Source organism: Gracilinanus agilis, chromosome 1 (genome assembly GCF_016433145.1).
Source record: "Gracilinanus agilis isolate LMUSP501 chromosome 1, AgileGrace, whole genome shotgun sequence".
In the NCBI taxonomy this organism is placed as follows: Eukaryota; Metazoa; Chordata; class Mammalia; order Didelphimorphia; family Didelphidae; genus Gracilinanus; species Gracilinanus agilis.
In genome coordinates this window covers 768145755-768170799 of record NC_058130.1, presented here as the reverse complement: position 1 = coordinate 768170799, position 25045 = coordinate 768145755, and the positions used below count along the sequence as shown (strand labels likewise).

General features: G+C 39.3%; 1 protein-coding gene across 1 annotated transcript in view; it reads right to left on the bottom strand.

The window, feature by feature from the left end:
* The window catches only part of HNF1A (HNF1 homeobox A), a 61474-nt gene extending 39375 nt beyond the window's left edge, over positions 1–22099 (bottom strand). Inside the window, exon 1 of the mRNA XM_044685451.1 lies at positions 21904–22099. Coding sequence (XP_044541386.1) covers positions 21904–22099 — 196 coding nt within the window. The remainder of the gene's footprint in view (positions 1–21903) is intronic.
* Between the last annotated feature and the right edge of the window lie 2946 nt (positions 22100–25045).

Genomic DNA, 25045 nt, shown 5'->3' with positions numbered 1-25045 from the left:
GGAAGGAAGGAAGGAAGGAAGGAAGGAAGGAAGGAAGGAAGGAAGGAAGGAAGGAAGGAAGGAAGGAAGGAAGGAAGGAAGCAGAATTTATATGGTAATTGCTATGTGCCACCCACTATGCTAAGCACTTTATAAATATTCTCTCATTTAATCCTCACAACTCTGGAAAGTGGGTGCTATATTTATCCCATTTTACAGATTAGGAAACTGAGGCAAATAAGAGGTAAGTGACTTACCCAGGGTCAGCTAGTAAGTGTTCTGAAGAGGAGTAGGGAAACAATAAAGGTCTATTTGCCCAGATCATAGAATATGTGAAAGGGAGCAATATAATACAATTCTGGAGAGGAGAGATTAGGCCTAACTTTAGGAGAGCCTTGAATGTCAGTCAAAGGCCATGCCTGAAAATGTGGCCCTCAGGTCACATCTCCAGTCTACCATCTCTCTGAAGAGGAGGCAGACACACCCCATCACTTATCTTCTGCAGGTCATCAACTTGATTAATATGTTTTCTTTCAAAATCACTATATATAGGCAGTGGAAGATTTTGGGCAGAGTCAAAAGAGGAAATCTGGGTGATCATAAAAGAACAAAATTAACAATTTCAATTATGTATGGCTTACAAGCTTTGGCATGAATAATATCAATGCAGTAAAAAGTGAAACTATTGAATGAGATGCAATCCTGACATTAACTATATTTGACAAAAGTCTGATTACCAAGGAATATTGGGAATTGGCCTAAGTATAAGTATTGATGCCAATATATATATACATATATACATGAACCATTTCACAAAAGATAAGTCAGCCAGTTTCCTGAAGAAGAAACGCAAATGGTCAACAACCATGGTAAGCAATTACATCACCAATAATAAGAGACATCACGTTAAAATGATTCTGAGGTTTCAATTCATTTCAGTCAAAATGGGAAAGACAATTAAAAACAGAAACAGTTAATGTTGGAGGAAGATAAGCACTTTGATTCACCCTTGGCAAAACTGTAAATTGCTCCAAAGATTCCAGAAAACAACTGAGAATTGTGTAAGGAACATGATCAAATGCCCCAAATAAGTCAATGATCTAAAGGCAGGTCTTTTTTTTTCAACTCTTATCTCCCATCTTAGAATCAATATCATGTATTGATTCCAAGGAAGAACAGCAATAAGGGCTAAGCAATAGGGGTTAAATGACTTGACCAGGATCACATAAACAGAAAGTGTCTGAAGTCAGCTTTGAACCCAGGATCTCCTGTCTCTAGGCCTGGCCACTAAAAGAAAAACACTATTTTCCCTCCAGTGAGCCCTATCTTCTCATGCCCCTTTATGGTCACCTCCAGACTTGCAGTATTACTCTGATTGATAGGAAATATTGAGGATTTCTAGAAAGTTCCCCTAGTGAGCTCCATCTTCCCCAGAAACCTAAAACAGTCCTCTAGAATTTTAATACTATTTTTTGAGAATTTTTCAAAGGGAGAAAGAATTCCAAAGCACTAAAGTGCCAATAACTTCTTATTTCGTGTCCCATTGTCTTTTTCTTTTTTTATGCTTCTACTCTATTTACTCAGCTCATTGTGATTTAATGAGTATCAGTCCTAATACTGGTAAGTTAAACAGAATAGATTTAAGTTTGAGTTAGTCATATTAGTTAATATTGTAGGAAGGAAAATTATGTAGATTAGAATTAATTAATCCACCAAGTATCAATGATTATATCAATTGTTTTTATTTATTAGGTACATTTATGCTATATAAGTAAGATCAATAATAGTGATTTATCTTAGCTTGTGCTCCTGAATTAACTCTGAGCCCCCAACTCCTAAGTATGAAATGCTTGAAATAAATTATGTACCTTATCAATACCCCCTCACACCTGTGAATCATCATCACCACTCCTAAGTGACCTTTACTTAAAACCACAACTTCCTTTAGGGTGCCTGTCACAGTACTCTTGAGTCAAAGAATATTGTTGACTGAACCCTTGCAGAAATGGCTCAATGGCTTGCAGAAAGCCCAAAACCTTGCTGATAGGGTCTCATGAGTTGTGAAAAGTCTTCTGATGCAATATTAGTAACTGATGACCTGTGAAAAGGACTGCTGACAAATAAGTTATGTTTAAGGTGCATTTCTCCTCCCCAATTTCTGAAAAATGGCCAATGATGGAGTTATACCACCCCATTCTATTCTTGGTAACCTTCCAAACGCTATAAACCCTTGGACTCTGAGGTATAGGGTTCCTAACCTTAAGAAAAGTCTTGGACTCAATTGATTAGGGGCCAGAAACACTAATAAATTGATTGATCACACTCAGAGCTCTGTTTCAGTGACTTTTGTTACAAATTGGATATTTTCAATTTAGTATCCCCCAAACCTAAACAATCCTCAAGACTTACAGTACTATGTTGGCTGGGACTACCCTGAAGGATATAATTCAGGGTTGATACAATTCCCTCCCTGAGACCTATGTTGTTCACACGACTCACAAACCAGTGAAAGACCAGGTTGGCACCCTCATAATCTCTGATCCAAGGAACAACTAGGTAGCACAGCAGATAGAGCACCAGATCTGGAGAAGAGAGGACCTGGGTTCAAAAATGGCCTCAGACACTTCCTAGCTGTGTGACCCTGGGCAAGTCAATCAACCTTTGCCTAGCCTTTACTACTTTTCTATTTTAGAACCCAATTCAGTGTACTCATTCTAAGATGGAAGATAAGAGTTATAATAATGATAATAATAAAGAGTAACAACTCAAATCTGCCTTTTCTGCCTTGGAATCAATACCTGCTATCTACCCTAAGACAGAAGGTAAGGGTTTAAAATAATAATAATAATAATAATAATCTCTGATCCAGTATACTGGTGTTGCCCCCCCCTCCCATGCCTAGAACTCTCTCCCTCCTTTCCCTTACCTCTTGACTTCCCTGGTTTTCTTCAAGTTCCAACTAAAACCCCACCTTCTACATTCTTGTATATTCTTCCCAATCTCCCTTATTGCTATCACCTTCCCTCTTTTACTTATCCCCAATATATTCTGTCTGTATCTTGTTTATACATAAATGCTTGCATACTGTCTCCCCCATTAAACTGGGGGAGGGGAGGGCTTGAGAACAGAGATTGCCTTTTAGCAGTATCTAGAACATTATTGTTGTTCATTTGTGTCTTCACTACCTCATGAGCCATGACAGCACACCAATACTGTCCATTGGGTTTTCTTGGCAGAGATATTAGAACAGTTTACCATTTCCTTCTCCAGCTCATTTCACAGATGAGGAAAAGGAAACAAACAATGTCGCATAGCTAAAGTGTCTGAGGTCAGATTTGAACTCAGTTCTTTCAGACTCCAAGCCTAGTGCTCTATCCACTGAGCCACCAAGTTGCCTACACTTGGCACACAGTAGGTGCTTAATGGATTCTTGTCGGCTGAATAATTGACTGATTCCAAATTAAAGCTTGCTCCAGCTCCCATTTAGTCTGAGAACTGGGTGTCATCCGGGACTTCCTATTCTATGCCCAGGAAATTCAATCTCATAATTCCTGGCCCCAACACCAGAAAAAGGAAGCTGAGACATCCTCTAAGTATTAGATAAATACTGATCTGGAGTACTAAAATGAGTTTAAGATATGTAGACAGTCATCCCAGCTGGACCTTTGTGGCCTTGGGCTTTTAGAGAAATAAAAAAAAATTAAACCTCCTCTATTTCTTCCTCAATTTCCTCCTCTGTAAAACGAGGAGTTTGGGCTAGATGAATTTCAATTTTCTTTCTCACTCTAAATCTATGATCCTAGGTAGGATTACAGTCATTCCATCTGTCAGACAACAGAGGGCGCTAGATTATCATCTGTGTGTGTGTGTGTGTGTGTGTATGTGTCTATATCTGTGTGTGTCTCTATCTCTATCTCTGTGTGTCTCTCTGTGTGTCTCTCTGTGTGTGTCTCTATCTCTATCTGTGTGTGTGTGTGTGTGTGTGTGTGTGTGTGTCTGAAAATGTAATTTATCCCCTCCATGGACACATAGGATTAAGATATTTTCAACTGGATGGCAATCTTCAACAAGTATTTATTAGACACCTACTATGTGTCTGGCACTGTCCTAAGGGATACAAAAAAGGCAAAAGACAATGTCCTCAAGGAATTCACAAATTAATGGAGCAGACAGCATGGTAATGATTATATACAAACAAGACATACACAGGATAAATTAAAGATAATCACCAGAAGGAAAGCAACAGCACTGAGGCAGAAAGGCTTCATGCAGAAGGAGGAATTTTAGCTGGACTTGAAATAAGCCAGGGAAAGCAGGAGGCAGAGAGGAGGAGAGGAGTGTTCCAGGCATGGAGGACAGCCAGGGAATATACCCAGAGTCATCAAACATGGTGCCTGCCTTCATGAGTTATGATCATACTAGTTTACCTGCCTATTACAAGTTACAATTACACAAATGCCTTGGGGCCATCATCTAACAATAAGAATAGTCCCAGAGTAAAATGAGAGAGGGGGAAGAAGAAGAGCTGCTAAGTGGCTCAGTGGATAGAAAGCCAGATCTAGAGACAGAAGGTCCTGGGTTCAAATGTGACCTCAAACACCTCCTAGTTCTGTGACCCTGGATAAATCACTTAACTCCAGTTGCCTAGTCCTAACCATTCTTCTGCCTTGGAACTTTATTATCAATCCTAAAACAGAAGGTAATTTATGAATTCTAAGACAGGAGGTTGTTTAATGTAATTGGAAAATGTTTAACAAAATAAATTAAAATACAATGCAACATAGATAATGTTGATTTGTGGTTTTCTAAGTCAGCATATGGCCCACAGAGATCCATTTCTAAATTTATATCACTACCCTAAAGGACAGCCCTGTGATACTGCAAACATGTAGAGGGAAATGTGATTCCTGATTAGCTGAGAGACTTCTGAAAGAGAGAAGCAGAGAAGGAGGAATGGAGCGATAGCAAAGGGGGAAGTACCTTTTGAATCATTCATTGGACACTTGGAGTTCCTGGAATACAAGAGAAATCTGGCCCCCTAACCTGTCCCTTGATTCCTCATGTCTGACAAGAAAAGACTTCTCAGATGAAATCATTTTCTACCTTGTTGAACTGAGATTTCATCTCAAGCCCAAGTCACAAAGCCCTCTTTTTATCTTGTGTATTCTGTTGTGTAAACGTGTCTGTATAGCTTCCTCTATTGTTGTTTTACTTGCTTGCTTTGATAAATATGTTTGCTTGCTCTCCAAGATTGTCTTTGGAGTATTTATTAAGTGTTTGGTGAGATGTTGTCTACCAACTGAGCTGAGATTCCATCTCAAGCCCGGGTCACAAAGCCCTCCTTTATTTTTGTGTATTCCATTGTTTACATTTATCTATATAACTTCCTTTCCCAATTACTGTTTTACTTGCTTGTTTGGATACTTATGCTTGCTTGCTCTCCTTAATTGTCTTTTGTGTGTTAAGTGCTTAGTGGAAACGGAGCTAAATTGACTGAGGTTAAGCTAACTGTTACTTTCCAGATCTGAGGTCTGTTTCAAAGAAAAGTATCTTCTCAACCCCAAAAGATGTGATATCCCTAGATTACAATCGTCTGATTGTGACAGATAGATGTAATTCCACACTCAAGAAATATACTGTTTCTTGAAGGTAGGAGAGAGAGTGATTGTGTAGTCAAGGTTATCCCCTTCTCCCCACGAAGATGGGACTCTATTCTCCTAGAGATGGGGGGGACCCCCATAAAGCCATGCTGCACACAATCACCTACTCCTCTATCTAGGTACCTGTTACTTCCCCCATTAGAATGTAAGCTCCCTGAGAGAGTATCTCCGGCACTTAGCACTGTGGTACACAGTTGGCTTTTAATAAATGTTTATTGATTGATTTTTATTGACCTTTCAGTTTCCAATAAAAAGGCCTTTCTCTAAGAAGGAGGAATGTTTTGGGAAACAAAGGTGACAAAAGCAAAATAATAGAAATGGAGAGGAAATGGCAAAGATCGATTACTGGATAACTGATCTTAGGAGAGACTGCCTGAAGTGGAAGACACAGAAATCTTGGAACAAAATCATAATGAAACCTAATCATTCTGTTCATCATCAATGAATATTTACTAATCATCCACTATGTACTATGCACTGTGATAAGTGCTAAAGATAAAAAGAAAGGGGAAAAAAAGGTCTCTGCTCTAAAGGAGCTCACATTCTATTGGGGGAGAGAACATACAGACAACATGCAGTTGTATGTGGACACATACATACAGACAGCATAAATTGGAGCTACTCAACAGAGAGAAGGCATGAGAATTCAATGGGATCCAGAAGAGCTTCTTGAAGATGGTATGACTTCATCTGGACTTAAATGAAGATGGGAAAGCCAAGAGATGAAAGTGAGGAAAGAGAGTATTCTAGAAGGGGGGGGCAGCCTAGTTACAAAGTCAGGAGATAGTGACTTGCTCAAGGAAGAGCAAGTCTATTAACTCATCCAGATTAGAGATACTTAGAGAAGAATTAAGTATAAGAAGGTCAGCTAGGTGGTGCACTGAGTAGAATGTCAAGCCTAGGGTCAGAAGATTCATCTTTCTGAGTTCGAATTTGGCCACAGATACTAGCAGTGTTACCCTGGAGAAATAAGTCTTGTAATCCCATTTGTCTCAGTTTCATTTGCCTCTGTAAAATGAGCTACAGGAGGAAATGGACAACCATTCCAGTATCTTGGTTAAGAAAACATCAAATGAGGTCACAAAGAGAGGACATAGTCATGGTTGGTTGGTTGGTTGGTGTCTTTCGTACTCAAAGAAGACCAAAATGACATCATGATGTTGGGGTCAATGTGTCCAACTGTGCCTTATCAGAACCAATATGAGCTCTGAAGATTCTACCACAGGTCAAGCACAAATAACCCATAAGAATTTTGGGGGGAGAGATGAAATTTGCACATCTTACCCTTCTTTTGAGCTACTGTATTGTGGAAGTATCCCAGATGGATATAAGATGTTACAATCCACTTAGGAACTCCTCAGGGCCAATTAAGCATCAAACCCTTTATCTTGGAAACAAAGTTTATTTAACAAAAAAAGGAATAAAGGTAACAAGTAGGACCCTAACTCTATTTACACTACCTCCACCTTCTACATTCCATGCTTAGGAAAGCCTTCTGTTCCTTCTCTGGGACCTACTTCATCCTCCCTATTCTATCTAAACCCTTTCCCAAACTAACTTAATCTAAACTTATTACCAATAATTAATAAGAAAGAAAGGGGGGGGACCCTGGGTTTGGCTGCTGTATTAAGTATCCAAAGTTATAGATAGAAAGCTTTGGGTTACCTTAACCAATAGGAATTCTGGCAGCTGAACCACTGGCAGATGAAAATTGGACTCAGGGAAATTGGTTTCCTCCAAGTAAATCCTCTACCTGGATGCTGAGTACTTCTCCACGAAATCCTGACTCTCCAGGGAGAATCTCTCAGAGGAGAAACCCTCCTTCAACTTGATGGGAATTGTAGGAAGAGAGACAAAACCTCCCTCCAGCTTGGTCAAAATCCAAAAAAGAAGTGAAGTTCAGTTATTTTCAGTTGTAGACCCACAATTCCCTTCTTACCCAGAATTCTTTCCCAGGGCTTATCTTTCAACTAACCCTAGAAAACCAAACTATCCGTAACTTATTCCTACACTACTGCAATTTTGCTTGGTTCATGGAGTCACAGCACCTTCTTTGGTGGAAGCACACCAAGCTGGGTGGTCCTACATCCATATCTCCCATGGCTCACCATCAATACCAAAGTTCTTCAGAGAAACCCTTAGAGCAGTGATTCCTAAACTTTTTTAGCCTACCGCCCCCTTTCCAGAAAAAATATTACTTAGCGCCCCCTGTCACATACTATCACTGCCCCCTTACAGTTATTCACAGCCCCCAAATCCACCTGTGGCCATCACCGCCCCCTGGATCTCTGCAGCACCCACCAGGGGGCAGTGGCACCCACTTTGGGAATCACTACCTTAGAGAGTCCTTGTAACACTTCTGCTCTCCATGAGTTCCATAAAATAGTCTTTTAGGTAAATGTGTTTGGCATTTGAACAAAGTGACCAGCCCATTGGAGATGCTTTGGTAAAGAGATTTTTCTCATCAGGAGCTCCTTATTCTGATTAAGTCTGTGAATGTGAAACTGTGAAAAATAAACTTTTATGAATTATAATAGTATTAACCTCTATGATTATTTTATAGCATAATCATTAGTTTTGAGTTATTAGTCAAGTAATATAATTAGCTTTATGTGAATTAAAATCATTAGCTAAGAAAAATATAGCTTAGGGTGATATTAAATCTTGCTGACAGGCACTCTGACCTTAAGCCTGTAACCCAAAAGTTCCTACCAAGCCCACCACACCCTGGTGCCTATAGGACATGAGGCAGTCAGGCAGGAGAAGGAGGGCTACTTTTAAGGGCTCGACATGAGACATATTGAGTCAAGAGTATAGTATGCCCATCTACCAAATGCAATGGTTTAGGTCAGTCATCCTTAGGTACCATCTTTAGGTCAGAGTACAGGATGTGACTAACTACTGACAGGGATAAGAATTGTCAGCAAAAATCAAACCCTGTCCCCTTATAGCAGAGACCTTGAAAAGGTCAGGCATAATAACAGATATTAGTTACCTCCCAAAGTGATGATTTCTATACTTTTCAACTTATTCAGCACTTGTGGCATTAAGACCTGCCCATGTGGGAGATTTATGTTCATTCTATTTTAATTTTAACTGTATTTTCCATCTTTAATCTGACACTGTATCATCAGATTTCTGTGCATAAAAAAGGCCATCTCCTAAGGCTCAGTGTCTCTGGTCTTGACCAGGGACTGGTTTATTGTGAGATTGGATTCCTCTCTCAATAAACCTATTTCTTTTTGGCTTGGAGAATTTATTTCTCTTGTTTGTGTTTCTGCTAATAGAATTTTCACCACAAATCACAGGACAAGACAAAGAGAAGTTTATAGACTAGAACCAAACCTGAGCATTTGAATTTGAATTAATTCATTTCAGTGGCTAAAACATCATACCAATTCTTTGGTCAAGCATCAAAATTCTTCATTTGTTCATTTATTTTTCAAATCAAGTCATCAACATTTTTAAAGTATCTACTATAGCAGATTTGACCACAGAAACTTCCTAGCTGTGTGGTCCTGGGCAAGTCACTTCCTCCCAATTACCTATCTCTTACTACTCTTCTGCCTTAGAGCTGAAAGTAAGAGTTAAAAAAAAAGTATCTACTATGTTCTAGGCACTATGCTAAATACTGAGGATACATTAAAAAAAAAAAAAGGCAAAAGACAGTCCCTACTATTAAGAAGGTCACAGATTAGTGAAGGAGATACTATGTAAGTAACTTATACTAACAAAAAATATACAGATAGATATATAGATATATATACATAGATATATATATAAACAACTATCTACAAAAGATATGTACCGGATGAATGGGTTTAATCTCAGAGGGAAGGTATTAGTATTAAAGGTGATAAGGAAAGGCTTTAAAAAAAAATCCTGACCTTCCATCTTAGAATCAATACCATGTATTAGTTCCAAGGTTGAAGAATGGTAAGGGCTAGGTAATGGGGGTCAAGTGACTTGTCCAGGGTTACCCAGCTAGGAAGTGCCTGAGGCCAGTTTTGAACCTAGGACTTCCCCTCTCTAAGCCTGGCTCTCCATCCACTGAGCCACCTGGCTGCCTCCAGGAAAGACTTCTTGAAAAAAGGTAGGATTTTACCTGAGTTATGATAGAAGCCAGAAGGCAGAGATGTGAGAAGGGAGAGAATTCCAAGCATGGGGCCAGCCTGAGAAGTGGAATTTCTTGATCAAGAAACTGTATGGCAGGGGCAGCTGGGTAGTTCAGATTAAGAGCCAGGTCTAGAGACAGGAGGTCCTGGGTTCAAATCTGGCCTCAGACACTTCCCAGCTGTATGACCCTGGGCAAGTCACTTGACCCCCATTGCCCACCCTTACCACTCTTCCACCTAGGAGCCAATACACAGAAGTTAAGGGTTTAAAATTTAAAAAAAAAGGAAAAAATAAATAGCCAGACCCCATCTTGTTGCAAATCATAGCACTAGATACTTCATTAGAACGTAAGCTCCTTGAGGACAGAAACTGATTCCCTTTTTTCTTGGTATTCCCAGTGTCTAGCATAAGTATTTAATAAACGCCTGTTGGTTGGTTGATTGATTGCTTATCTAGACAATTCTTTATCCACTTGGGTTTCTTTCCTGAGCAGAACAGTTAAATCTAATTAGATCTAATTCTTTTGAGTAATTAGCATCTCATTTAGGATGTTCTGCTATGTGTTCCAGGACTTGATGCAACCCAGGGAAATGTCATCAAAGACAAAGAAGAGTTAAGATGGCTTCATTGTCCATATGGAATCTCTCTTTAATTTGAACCCTGCAATAAGCTGTGCTGCCTGCAATGGGGCCATCGCCCTCAACTCTACCCCTGGGTCACCCAATTCACATTAGTGAGTGCCTCATCTTGCCTTGAACCAGATGAGGAAATTGAGGTAAGTGATTTATGGTTTGCCACTTCCTTCTCCAGTTCATTTGACAAATGAAGAAACTGAGGCCAAACAGGGTAAAGTGACTCATCCAGGATCACACAGCTAGTAAGAATCTGAGCCCAGATTTTAAGTCAAGAAGATGGAATCTTCTTGATTTCAAGCCCTGCTCTCTGTCCACTCACTTACCTGTCTGGTCTGACACATAGTGAATGCTTAATTAATAATTTATCTTCTGAGTAGGTACCTAATTAAATCTTGTTTTGTTTTTTGTTTTTGTTTTTGTTTTTTTTTTTTTACACCCTTGTACTTCGGTGTATTGTCTCATAGGTGGAAGATTGGTAAGGGTGGGCAATGGGGGTCGAGTGACTTGCCCAGGGTCACACAGCTGGGAAGTGGCTGAGGCCGGGTTTGAACCTAGGACCTCCTGTCTCTAGGCCTGGCTCTCACTCCACTGAGCTACCCAGCTGCCCCCTAATTAAATCTTGATTGAATTAAGTTGATCTAAAGGCCAGTCAATGATTCTATAGAATCAGAACTAGGAAGAAGCTTATCAAATTAAACCTGGCCAAACTGACCCTGGCTTTGCTGCAGTCTGGTAACCTTTTTCCTTTGCCAACTTCTAAGATAGGGTCTCCTTTCAAGTTCTCAGCTTTCTGGACTTTGGGTGTTCAGATTACACTAAGCTCTGTGCCACTTTCTCCCTGCCTCAGAGGATTGTTTTGAGAGAATTTTTTTAGACTAAGAGACATTTTACTAAATGTGATTTAGTATTAGTTAATATTTATTGTTATTAGCATCATTAATATTATTTCACGATGGGTATGAGCAGTGGGCTAGATAGGGAGTTGGCAAAGAAACAGATTTGATTCCTGGCTCTTACATTTATTATTTGTGGGACCCTGAGCAAGTTACTTCCCCATTCTAAAACAGTCTCCTCATCTGTAAAATGGGAACAATAATTTCTGTAGTGTTTTCTTTGAAGGGTTTTTATGAGGCTCAAACGAGAAAATGTGTGTGAATCTCTTTGCAAGTCTTAAATTGCTATGTAAGCATCAGTTATCTTTATTATGTTTTTTGAGATGTCTTCCTCCACCATCTCCTTCTTCACTCTGGTCCCAAATGAAGGGGAAGCCTTTATACTTGACAAGACAGACTCCTTTATATGTTCCTGTGAGCCCAACTTCTCCAAATAATCATCCCCACTATCATCTCCATTCTCAGTCTTTATCTTCAACCTCTCCTGTTTTATCCACTCTTTCCCTGATACCTACAAGCATTCCCATGTCTCTCCCTTCCTTAAAAAAATATCCTTAGTTGGGGCAACTACGTGGCTAAGTGGATGGAGAGCGTGGATTTTAAAATTAATATTTATTACTCTATCATATTTAATACTATTTATTAAAACAAAAAGCTAGAGTAAAGGCAAAGCTCCCAGACCTCGAGGGTAGAGAAGAGAGGAAGGGGGAGGAGCTACAGAACCTATAAAACAATAACGTGATCACACAAAGGTGGAGGCACAGGAGAAATTAAAGGGAATTTGGGAAAATACTAATGGACTTGTGGGGGATGAAGTCCAAAGTTCAAAATCTCCATTTATACAAAAGCCAGTCCTAGAGATGGGAGATCCTGGATACAAATCCAGCCTCAGATACTTCCCAGCTGTGTGACCCTAAGTAAGTCACCTACCATCAATTGCTTAACCCTTACTGCTCTTCTGCCTTGGATCCAAAATCTAGTCTTGATTCTAAAATAGAAGGTAAAGGCTTAAAAGAAAAACCTTACCTAATCTGACCATCCCCATCAGCTTTCATATTCTATCTCTTCTGCTCACTCACTTCTAACTCTCTGCAATTTGGCTTCCAGCTTCCTCATTCAAATGAAATTCTTTCCTCCAAAATGTCCAACGATCACTTAAAAACCAGTTCTTTCATTTTTCTTGGTCTCTCTGCAGTCTGGCTTTGTCTTTGTCAATTAGCTTCTTATCTCAGCTCCTCTGTCTTCTCTAGGTTTTCATAGCACTTAATGATTGATCTCTGCTGGTTCTCCTCTAGGATCAAATAGAACGACCATCCACAATTCCAGAGAACCCATGATGAAACATGCTCCCCCGTTCCGACAGATAGATGAGGATTCGGAATGCAGATTGAGACGTAAATCTTTAGTCTTGGCTAATGTTGAGATTGGCGTTGCTTAATTAGGCATAGTTATAAGGGATTGGGGGGGTTTGGGGGTATGGGTTTTGGTTTGGTTATTTTGCAATGGAAGGAGTGGTTACAACAGAAAGGGCAGGGGGATAAGAAAATAATATTTATTCTTAGAAAAGAGGGGGGGAAAGGAGGAAAAAAGTGTTTGCAGCCCCTTCCTAACTCCCTGTTGCTCTCTTTTGTGTATTTTCCTTTCTAACGCTGCATGACTTTTCGTGCTTCATTCTCTTTTCTGATCCCCGATCTGATCCAAGGCCTTTTGCTTTGGAATCTTTGCTAGCAGAAACTTTGACAAGTCCAAACACACTGGAAAGACTGAGTACAAGTCCAACATGGACTCTGTGTCTGTCTGAAAACTAGTTTAGCCAAGTTCAAAGAGTCTCATTCCTACAGCGATTAATTTTGGGCACTACAACAACCTATAAAGACAGTTTACTAGGGGGCAGCTGGGTAGCTTAGTGGATTGAGAGCCAGACCTGGAGACAGAAGGTCCTGGGTTCAAATCTGGCCTCAGACACTTCCCAGCTGTGTGACCCTGGGCAAGTCACTTGACCCCCATTGCCTACCCTTACCATTCTTCTGCCTTGAGCCAATATAGAGTATTGACTCCAAGACAGAAGGTAAGGGTTATTAAAAAAAAAAGTTTACTCTCTGGACCTCAGTTTCCCTCACTGTCAAATAAGGGAGCTAGGTGGGAAGATCCCGAAGGTCCTTCCTAGCTCTAAATCTTGCCATCATATAATCCTATTAAAATCCGGAGGTGTTTGGATATGTGTAGGGAGAGAGAGTAACAACACAAACTGTGCTGAAGAAATCTGTTGAAACCAAGTTCTCTTTCATCAAGTCACTCCTCTGCCTTGGATCAATTTGTTCACAAAGATGTATTCAGCACCTACTCTGTCCTGGGTACTAGTTATGCAAAGACCAAAAAAAAAAAAAAAAAGAGGCAGAGGAGGTTTTGAAATCAGAGCCTGCCCTTAAGAAGCTTACAGTCTATCTAAACCAGTGGTTCCCAAACTTTTTTGGCCTACTGCCCCCTTTCCAGAAAAAAATATTACCTAGGCCCCTGGAAATTAATTTTTTAAAATTTTAATAGCAATTAATAGGAAAGATAAATGCACCTGTGGCCATCACCGCCTCCCTGGATCGCTGCAGCACCCAACAGGGGGCAGCGGCGCCCACTTTGGGAATCATTGATCTAAACAATCACCCTAGTGCAAATATCAATAATATGAAAATAAGTCTTGATCAATGACACATGTAAAACCCAGTGGAATTGCTCATTGGCTGTGGGAGAGGGGTGGGAGGAGGAGAGGGAAAGAACATGAATCATGGAACCATGGAAAAATATTCTTAATTAATTAATTTTTTAAAATAAAAGAGATTTTCTCTAATTTCTTCAGCCCACAGTGAGATGTCTCTTCTTTATCAAGCACTCTAGATCCATTTGATCCTCACAGCAAAACTGTGAGATGAATACTTAGTATTATTATTACTCACAATTTACAGATTAGGAGACTGAGACCCAAAAGGGCTCAGTGTTTTGCCCAGGGTCACACAGAGAGTAAATATCTAAGGTGGGATTCACACGTAGGTCTCGCTTATCTCCAAGTCCAAAGTTCTGTCTGATACACAGGTCCTTAAAGACTACATTAATAATAGCTTACATTGAGGGCAGCTAGGTGACAGTGGATAGAGAGCCAGACCTAGAGATGGAAGGTCCTCGATTCAAATCTGGATTCAGACACTTCCTAGCCTTGTGATCCTGGGCAAGTCACTTAACCCCAACTGCCTAGCTTTTCCCATTCTGCTTTGAATCTGGTAGTATCAATTCTAAGACAGAAAAGTAAGGGTTTTTAAATAATAATAATAATAATAGCTTACAGTGGTATGGATGGGAGAGAGAGAATAAGAACCTGAAAATAAAATCAAAATTGAAATTTTCAACAAAGAATGTAAACTGAGCAATATGGAAATATGTATTACATGAAAGTACAAGTACAACCTATATTAGACTACTCACCGCCTAGAGAGAGGGCAGAAGAGAAAATCTAATTTTTTAAATGTCAAAAACAATTGTCAAAAAGTATTTCTATGAGGAAAGAAAAAATTAAAAGAAAGCAAACCTCTAGAGGACAGAGACTGCTTCACTTCTTGGTATTGGTATTTGTATCCCCAGAAAATAAAATGTAGTGGATGCTTAATAAATCCTTTTTCATACTTTCATTTATTCTTCAAAAAAGTCCTCAAACAGAAGATAAGGTCAGTTAGGTAGTTTTGCAGTGGATAGAGCACTGGGCTTGGAATCAGGAAGACTTATCTTTCTGAATTCAAATCCAGGCTCAGATACTTACTAGTTCTGTGACCCTAGGCAAGTTGCTTCCCCCTGTTTGCCTCAGTTTCCTCATCTGTAAATGAGCTGGTGAAGGAAATGGCAAATTACTCCTGTATCTTTGTCAAGAATATCCCAAATGGGGTCTGAACAGTTACTAACTGTGACCCTGGGCAAGTCATTTCACCCTGTTGGCCTCAGTTTCCTTATCTGTAAAATGAGTGGAAAAGGAAATGACAAACCTCTTCTCTCTTCCAAGAAAACCCTAAATGGAGTCATGAGGATAAATTCAGACAGACTGAAAGGTAGGAAAAGGAAATCTGTTCTCCACCTCTCCCCACTAAAGCAGCTCACACTCTTAAATTTGAATAGGCTGTAGCTTACAACCCTTAGAGTTTGAGCTAATTTGTTTGCTCAGCCAATTGAACTATTCCTTTCTCTTTCTTGGCTCATTCTTAGAGAAATTCACACTTCAAAAAGGAATCAACAGAATACAAGCAGCACATATAGTAAATTTAACACTTCACTGATAACTTTTAATTCTATTTTGAGCATCTATTGAGTACATCAACTTTGAGGATAGGGGTAGGAGGAACACTCTCCCTTACACTATTATGAACTTGAGAAACATCAACAAAGTGAATATGTCTGTATTTTTAAAAACAGGGAAAAGGAGGTTATACATGAAACACTGAGTATTGCATATGGATGATTTCTTTTTAAAGTCTGTATTAAATTTAACATGGTAGTACCAGAATTGCCTTGCTTGTCACTGTTGCTTTCTGCTGTCTTCTGTGTATTTCTTTGATGTTTTTTAATGTTCATTTTTTCTTTCTTTCTTTTCTTTTTTATCTCTATCACTACCTGGCCTCTGACCTACCCATTCTGTCCCCTAAAATAAAATTCTTCCCTCGTCTTTTGAACCCTTACCTTCTGTCTTAGGATCTAAGTATCCATTCCAAGTCAAAGAGTACCTCTCAGGGTATAGTCTTATGAGGATGAGACACTCTCTAGCTTATCATTATATTTTCTAAAATGTGTTAGAATTGAACACCATATTTCCAATGTGGAGTGACTGGAGTTGAGATTAGCAGAATGCTCTCTCTCCATCTCTCCCTCTCTCTCTCTCTCTCTCTCTCTCTCTTTCTCTCCATCTCTCCATCTCTTTTTCTCTCTCTCTCTCCATCTTTCTCTCTCCATTTCTCTCTCCATCTCTCCCTCTCTTTCTCTCTCTCCATCTCTCTCCCCATTTCTCTCTCCATCTCTCCCTCTCTCTTTCTCTCTCTCTATCTCTCCCTCTCTTTTTCTCTCTCTCCATCTCTCTCCATCTCTCTCTCCATTTCTCTCTCCATCTCTCCCTCTCTCTCTCTATCTCTCTCCTCTCCATCTCTCCATCTCTTTTTCTCTCTCTCCCCATCTCTCCATTTCTCTCTCCATCTCTCCCTCTCTCTTTCTCTCTCTCTATCTCTCCCTCTCTTTTTCTCTCTCTCTCCATCTCTCTCTCCATCTCTCTCCCCATTTCTCTCTCCATCTCTCCCTCTCTCTCTCTCTATCTCTATCTCTCTCCTCTCCATCTCTCCATCTCTTTTTCTCTCTCTCCCCATCTCTCCATTTCTCTCTCCATCTCTCCCTCTCTCTTTCTCTCTATCTCTCTCTCCATCTCTCCATCTCTCTCTCTCTCTCTCTCTCTCTTGCTCTTGCTCTCTCTCTCTCTCTCTCTCAAAACCCTTACCTTCTGTCTTAGAATCAATACTAAGTTTCAATTCCAAGTCAAAAGAGCAGGAAGGACTAGCCAATAGGTGGTTAAGTGACTTGCCCAGCATCACACAGCTAGAAAGTCTCTGGAGCCATGTTTGAACCTAAGTCTTCCCAACTCCAGGCCTGACAACACTATCCATTTAGCCACCTAGCTCCCCCACCAAGAATTATTTTGAAAGTTATCCTAAAATGTAAAGACCATTGTTAGCTCACAGGACATACTCTCCCCACCAAAAAAAATAATGGCAAATAGTATTCGGCCATTAGCTATAATTTGACAACCCCTTCTTTAGTTTATCACCTCTCTTCCAAGACAAATAGTAAAGTACTTATTAAGCAGTTAACTGTGTGCCTAGCATTGTGCTAAGCATTGGGGATACAAGCAAAAAAAAAGACAGTCCCTACCCTCAGGGAGCTTTGGCTCTAATAGAGAAGACATCAGGCAATAAAATAGGCATCTAGCATTTGTTAAGCACTTGTTCTGTGCCAGGCACTGTGCTAAGTTACAGGAATACAACTACAAAAATAGGTATTCCCTGTCCTCAGGAAGCTTGCATTCTAAAATCTAAAGACTAAAGTATACAAAAGAGAACTGAAGGGAGAGGGAAGAAAGAGGTATCTGAGTAGATAGAAGCTACTCTGAGTGGAAATGAGATCGAGCCTGCCTAGTTTCTCTGAATCCATCCCTTTTGTCATTTCTTAAGCCATAATGTTATTCCATTAAATTCATATACCAAGAGGTAACTGGTATTACAGTGGATAGAACTCAAGGACTAGATTTGGGATGACCTGGGTTCAAATGTGGCCCCAGACACTTCTAAGCTGGGTAACTTAACCCCAACTGCCTAGCCTTTGACGATCCTTTGTCTTACGACTGACACTAACACAGAAAGTAAGGTGTTTTTTTAAAAATTTGTATACTATAATTTGTTGATCTGTTTTCCAGTTGAGAGGTATCTACTTAGTTTCCAATTCTTTGCTATGACAAAAAGTGCAGCTAAAAATATGTTTATACATAGGGGTCCTTCCCCTTTACTTTTTTTTTTAACCCTTAACTTCTGTGTATTGGCTCCTAGGTGGAAGAGTGGTAAGGGTGGACAATAGAGGTCAAGTGACCTGCCCAGGGTGTCTGAGGATGGATTTGAACCTAGGACCTCCCATCTCTATGCCTAACTTTCAATCCACTTTTTAAAATTTTTGGTTATTTTATTTTATTTTATTTTAAAACTAAGATCCTCTTTCTATCTCTCCTATCTCCCATCTCTCCTCCTACTGAGAAAGCAAATTAAGCAAAACTCCTCTTACAAACATGTCTGGTCAAGCAAAATAAATCCCCACATTATCCATGTCCAAAAGAAATATAACTTGATCCATACTCTGAGTCCATCAGTTCTCTTTCCGAAAGGTATTGTTCAGCATGTTTCATCTTGAGTGCTTTGGAACTGTGGTGAGTCATTGTGTTCAGAGTTACTATCTCCCTCGCCTTTTTTCTTTTAAACACTTACCTTAATCAGCCAGGGTTAAACCCTCTGGGTTAAGTGACTTCCCCAGGGTCATACAGCTAGGAAGGGTCTGAGGTCAGATTTGAACCCAGGTCCCCCCAACTCCAGGTCTGGCACTCTATCCACTGAGCTACCTAGTTGCCCCTTGAGTTACTAAGACTTTCGGAGTTGTTTGTCTTTAGTATATTTTTGTGATATGACTTTTTCTCCTATTTCTACTCACTTCATTTTATAACAGTTCAAACAAATCTTTTCAAGTTTTCCCAAATAAATCTCCTTCACCAGTTCTCATGGCACAGTAATATTCCATCACCTTTGTCTACCATAAATTGTTCATCTATTCCCCAATTAATGGGCATGCTCCTTCGTTTCCAATTCTTTGCCACCATGAAAAGAACTACTATATATTTTCATACATATGGTGGCTCCTTTTCCTCTTTCTTTGATCTCTTTGAAGTATAGATTTAGTAGCGATATCACTGGATCAAAGGACATGCACAGTTTAATAGCTTTTTGGGCATAATTCCAATTTGCTTTCCAAAGAATGGCTGGACCAGTCCACCAACTCTACCAGCCTAGCATTACTTAACCGGTCCTCCCATCCGCACTGCAGCAATTATTATTTTCCATTTTTGTCATCTTTACCAATTTGATGAAAGTAAGGAGGAACCTCAAAATGTTTTCATCTGGGTTTCTCTAATCATTAGTAATTCAGAGGTTTGGCTTTTTAAAAATATGATTGTTGATCATTTGAATTTCTTTCCTTGAAAACTACCTGTCCACATACACATTCATCCCTTTAACTGGGCCACTAGGTGGCAAAATCATAGAGTGTTGCCCTTGGAGGCAACAGAAAGACCAAGTCCCAGTCTTGCCTCACTTCCTGTGACTTTAGGCAAGTTACTTAATCTCTCCAAATTTCAGTTTCTTCACCTGTAAAATGGGAATAATACAGTCTGTGCTTCCTTCTGGTCTTCTTTCTGTTCTTTTTTTTTTAATGATATTTTGTTTTTCTGCCAGTTACATAGAAAAACAATTTTTAACATTCACTTTTTAAAATTTTTGACTTCCAAATTCTCTCCTTCCCCTCCCCACTCCTTGAGACAATAAACAATCTGATTTAGGTTATACATGTACAATCATGTAAAACGTATTTCCATATTAAGTTATTTTATGGAAGAAAAGTTGAACAAAAAAAGAATGGTCAGCATTCAGATTCCATCTGTTCTTTCTCTGGAGGTGAATGGCATTTTTTCATCATGAATCCATTGGTAGAGTCTTGGATCATTGTATTGCAGAGAATAGCTAAGTCATTCCCAGTTGCTCATGGATACAACATTGCTATCATTGTGGGCAGTGTTCTCCTAGTTCTACTCACTTCATTTTGCATCAGTTCATATAAGTTTTTCTAGGTGTTTCTGAAACCATCTTGCTCCTCATTTCTTATGGCACAATAACACCCATTATGATCATAGATCACAATTTGTTCAGCCGATCCCCAGTTGATGCATATCCCCTCAATTTCTAATTCTTTATCACCACAAAAAGAGCTGTTAAAAATATCTTGTATTTTTTTATCTCTTTTTTTTTAATCTCTTTGGGATACAGACCTAGTAGGGACATTTGTTGGGTCAAAGAGTATATACAGTTTTATATTCCTTTGGGTACAGTTCCAAATTGCTCTCCAGAATGATTGAATTGGTTGCCAATACTACCAACATTGCATTACTGTACCAATTTTCCCACATCCCTTCCAACATTTATTATTTTTCTTTTTGGTCATATTAGCTAATCTGATAGGTGTGAGGCAGTAATTCAGACATGTTTTCTTTTTCATTTCTCTAATCACCAGTGTTTTAGAGCATGTTCTCATATGACTATAAATAGCTTTGATTTCTTCCTCTGAAAACTGCCTGTTTATATCCTTTGACCATTTATCAATTGGGTAATGAGTTGTATTCTTATACATTTGATTCAGTTCTCTATATATTTGAGATATGAGGCATTTATCAGAGAAATCTGCTTTAAAATTTTTTTTCCAGACTTCTTGTTTCCCTTCTAATCTTTGTCACTTAACAGCTACCTGTCTCAGTTTCCTCATCTGTAAAATGGGGATAAAAATAGCACCTACCTCTCAGGGTTTTTGTGAGGCTCAAATAAGATCATATTTATAATGCTAGTTGTTATTTATTATTTCTTATGGCACAATAATATTCCATTACATTTATACGCCACAATTTTTAACCATTCCCCACTAAGGTTTCCTTAGTTGCCAGTTTTTTACCATTACAAAAAGAACTTCTGTAAGCATTTTGTTTACTTATAAGGTCCTGTTCCTCTTTCTTTGAAGTTTAAGGTTTATTAAAGGAGACAGAATTCTCACTCTTTATTTTTTATCTTCCTTTGGAGAAAGGATACTGGGAATCCCTGCTTACTTCTATCACATCAATGGAAGGACCTCAGTGGGTTCCTAGTCTAGTTCATACCCAAAAGGAGTCTCCAACACAATATCACAACCAGCATTCAATCCAGTCTCTGCTCAAGGACCTCCAAGGAGGGAGAACTCACAAATCAGAGAGTCAGTTAACAGTATTTAAGCACTTTTTATGTGCTAGCAAACATATAAGGAGCAGCTAGATGGATAGAACTTGAGTTAAACCCAGACCCAGATACTTACTAGCTATATGACTCTGGGCAAGTCACTTAACCCTGTTTGCCTTAGTTACCTCTTCTGTAAAATGGAAATGATAGTAGCACCTTCCTCCCAGGATCTTTGTGAAGATCAAATGAAATATTATTTTTAAAGCACTCGGCACAGTGCCTGGCATATAGTAAGCACTAAATAAATGTTGTTATTCAATTGTTTTCCAGGGGTATCAGACTCTTCATGACCCTATTTGGGGTTTTCTTAGCAAAGATATTGGAGTGGTCTGCCATTTCCTTCTCAGATCATTTTACAAATGAGAGAAACGAGGCAAACAAAGTTAAGTGACTTGTCCAGGATCCCTTAGCTAATAAGCATCTGAGGCCAAATTTGAACTCAGATCTTCCTGACTCCAGGCCCTGAGCTCTTTCCCCTGGGGAAGGTTCTCCTTCAGTCAAGTTTCCATTTTTTTTTTTTTTTTGTCATGGGACCTGGCATCCCATTGCTCCTAGTTCTGTCCTCTAGGGCAAATCTGATCAAATTGAATCCCTCTGCCAAAAGTTAGCCGTTGGAGAGAGCACAGGACTTCAGTGTCAGACGACCACTAACCCTAATTCTAATCCTAATGCCCCTGGACACATCCTTTCCCCTCCCTGATTCTCAAGTTTCTCAGCTCTCGAATGAGGTTAACGACACTGGCACCATCTGTTTCAGAAGGTTGTTGTGGAAAAAAGGAGCTTGGTAAAGCCTATATAAGCGTAAGCTGTAATTACATTGGGTGATTATGTGTTTGGCTAATGCCCAACTTGTTTGACTGGGTTAAGAGGAGGTATTTTATCTGCTTTATAAAAACAAACTACTACCTAGGCTCCTAACAATTACTCAATTGTCCTCTCCCTAGCCAGACACTATGATTACCAAAAAAAACAAACTCACAAGATCGGTGCTGAGGCAACACTTTGGCAGGAGGTGATGATGTCCAAAACGAGGCAAAGATCACTAACCTCTCAAACCTGGCCACTGCCATGAAAGAGCCAGAAGGTGCCTGGGTCCCACTCAGCATCTCCAGTGGGATGGCCAGGGAGAAGGAGCCCAAAGGACTAGATTCTTGTTTCCGGAGATATCCTGTCATAGAGTCACAGACCCCAACCCATGCCTGAAACCACTCTACGATATCCACGAGGGATCATTTAACTGTTGCTTAAACACTCCTGGTTGTTTTAGGGAGCCCACTATCCCCTCGAGGCATCCCTTTCATTCTAGGATGGCTCTTACTATTAGGAGAGTTTTCTTTATATGATGCCAAAATCTGCTTCTTTGTCATGCCTTTCCATCACTTCCACTGCTCCATTGGAATCGAAATACTCTAGGAAAGAGGATAACAATAGCTCCCATCTACAGAGCACTTTAAGGCTAGAAAGCAGACACCTCAACAAAAGAGATAGCCAATGGCCAAAGAATGACTAAACACATTGTGGTACATGAATGTAGGACACCTGGGTGCTGCCATAGTGCACAGAGAGCAGTGGACCTGGAGAGAGGAAGACTCATCTTCTTGAGTTCAAATCTGTCCTCAGACACTTACTAGATCTTGGGCAAGTCACTTAACCCTGTTTGCCTCAGTTTCTTCATATGTAAAATGAGCTGGAGAAGGAAATGGAAAACTAGTTGTGTTACCCTGGGCAAGTCACTTAACATATGTAAAATGAGCTGGAGAAGGAAATGGAAAACTAGTTGTGTTACCCAGGGAAAGTCACTTAACCCTGTTTGTCCCAGTTTCTTCATATGTAAAATGAGCTGATAAGGAAATGGAAAACTTCTTTAGTATCTTTACTAAGAAAACCCCAAACAGAGTCAAATGCAACTGAAAACAACTCAACAACAACCACATGATGATAACTTTCTTTTTTTTTTTTTTTTTAAACTCTTACCTTCCATCTTGGAATCAATACTGTGTATTGGCTCCTAGGCAGAAGAGTGGTAAGGGTAGGCAATGGGGGTCAAGTGACTTGCCCAGGGTCACACAGCTGGGAAGTGTCTGAGGCCAGATTTGAAACGAGGACCTCCTATCTCTAGGCCTGACTCTCAATCCACTGAGCTACCCAGCTGCCCCCAACAATAACTTTTCTTAAGAATCACTGATTGTCAATGACACATGTAAAACCCAGTGGAATTGCTCGTTGGCTATTGGAGGGGTGTGAGAGGAGGGAAGGGAAAAGAACATGGATCTTGTAACCATGGAAAAATATTCTTAATTAATTAGTTAATTAATTAAATGAACAATTAAAAAAAGAATCACTGATTATAAAGAATTCAGAGAACCATGGGAAGACTCCCATGAACTGATATAAAGGAAACTAAGGAAATAATATACCTGATAACTACAATGTACATTTTTTTCATTTTTAATTTCTTTCCAATTCTTCGTGCCAACAAAAAATATTGCTAGAAAAAACACAAAGATTCTTTTTCTTGGTCTTTTTATATGTATGTGGTATATGTCTAGTAGCGGTATCACTTGGTCAAAAGATACAAGCAAGTTTCATCATTTGGGGGATATTTTTCCAAATCACTTTCCAAAATGCTTAGACTAATTCATATGCAGCAACACTGTATTACTATGCCTGTCTTTCCACAGTCCCTCCAACAACTGCCATTTTCCTTTTGTTCATCTTTATTTATCTGATAGGTGGCAAGATACAATTGTATTAATTTGCATTTCTTTTATTATTAATGATTTGGGATTTTTTTTTCATATATTTGGTGGTAGCTTACACTTCTTTTAAAAACTACCTGTCAGTATCCTTTGACCACTTCTCCATCAGGGAATTTTTCTTATTCTTATATATTGTTTCAATTCCTTATACAGCTTTATTAGCAGAACTTTCTCATGAGAATTTTGCTGCAGAATTTCACACACACCCCAGATGTTTCCCTTCCAATTCTCCCTGCATTGATTCTGTTTGTGCAAAACTTTTCAATATTTTATTATAAAAAATTCACCTTTATCTTTAGTACCATCTCTGGTTCTTGTTTGTTCCAGAACTCTCCTTCAGCCTTAGTTGTGACAGGCATCTCCTTCCCTTCTGCTCTAATTACACAATGTAAATATAAAGGACAAGCATAAAATAAAAGGAAAGAAAGAAAATAAAACTGAAAGTTGGTCATTACAATCAATGATCAAGTTTGGATCTAGAAGAGAATCATAAAAACACCCCACCCTCCTTTTCTTTTTTTTTTCTTTCTTTTTTTTTCTTTTGCAAAGGTTGGGAATTATGGAGGAGGAGCTTTGTATACCACTGTCAGACCTGTTTGATGAGTTGGTTAGGTTTTGCTGAATTGCTTTCTCTGTGTGTGTACATGTGTGTGCGTGTGTGTGCGTGTGTGTGTGTTCTTTTAATTTGATGTTACAAAAGAAGAAGGGATCATTAGACAAGGGAAGGGAAGGAATATATTAGAAAATAAAAATGATAGAAAAGGAAATCGAGAATCATCATCTTTCAAAAGTATTTTCTTTTTTATATAAATGTTTCCCAATAGCCTTGTGAGGTAGGTAGAACCTGTTTTATGGTTGACCTTCAGAAAGAAGAAATATCCTTTCCCAGAATCCCACAGCTGCAAAGCATTAGAGCTGACAGTTAAATCCAAGTGTCCTGTCTGGGAAGCAGCCACAATAAGCTACCTCTAGATGAGACACAGTGCTGGGCAGATAGAAGGGTCACCATTTGATCATACCACAGTACCTAACTTATAAATCGTCATTTTGATACAGGGGATTGTGGTTATGTCACAGAATTCAGACCCAAGAATTCATATGTATCACTTTCATTTTACAGATGAGAAAATGAAAGTCCAGAGATGAAGTGACTTGCCCAATATCACTCAGATAAGATCAAAGATTTAGATCTAGAAGCTGCCTTACAAACCATCTCATTTAATCCTATTTTGCAATTGAAGAAACTAAGGCTCACAAAGGTGAAGCATCCAAAGTCACACAAATCCTAAGTGGCAGAACAAGATCTCCTTCCAGAATTTTTGCCACAATTATATCAAGAAAAAGAATAGGGGGGTGGGGGGG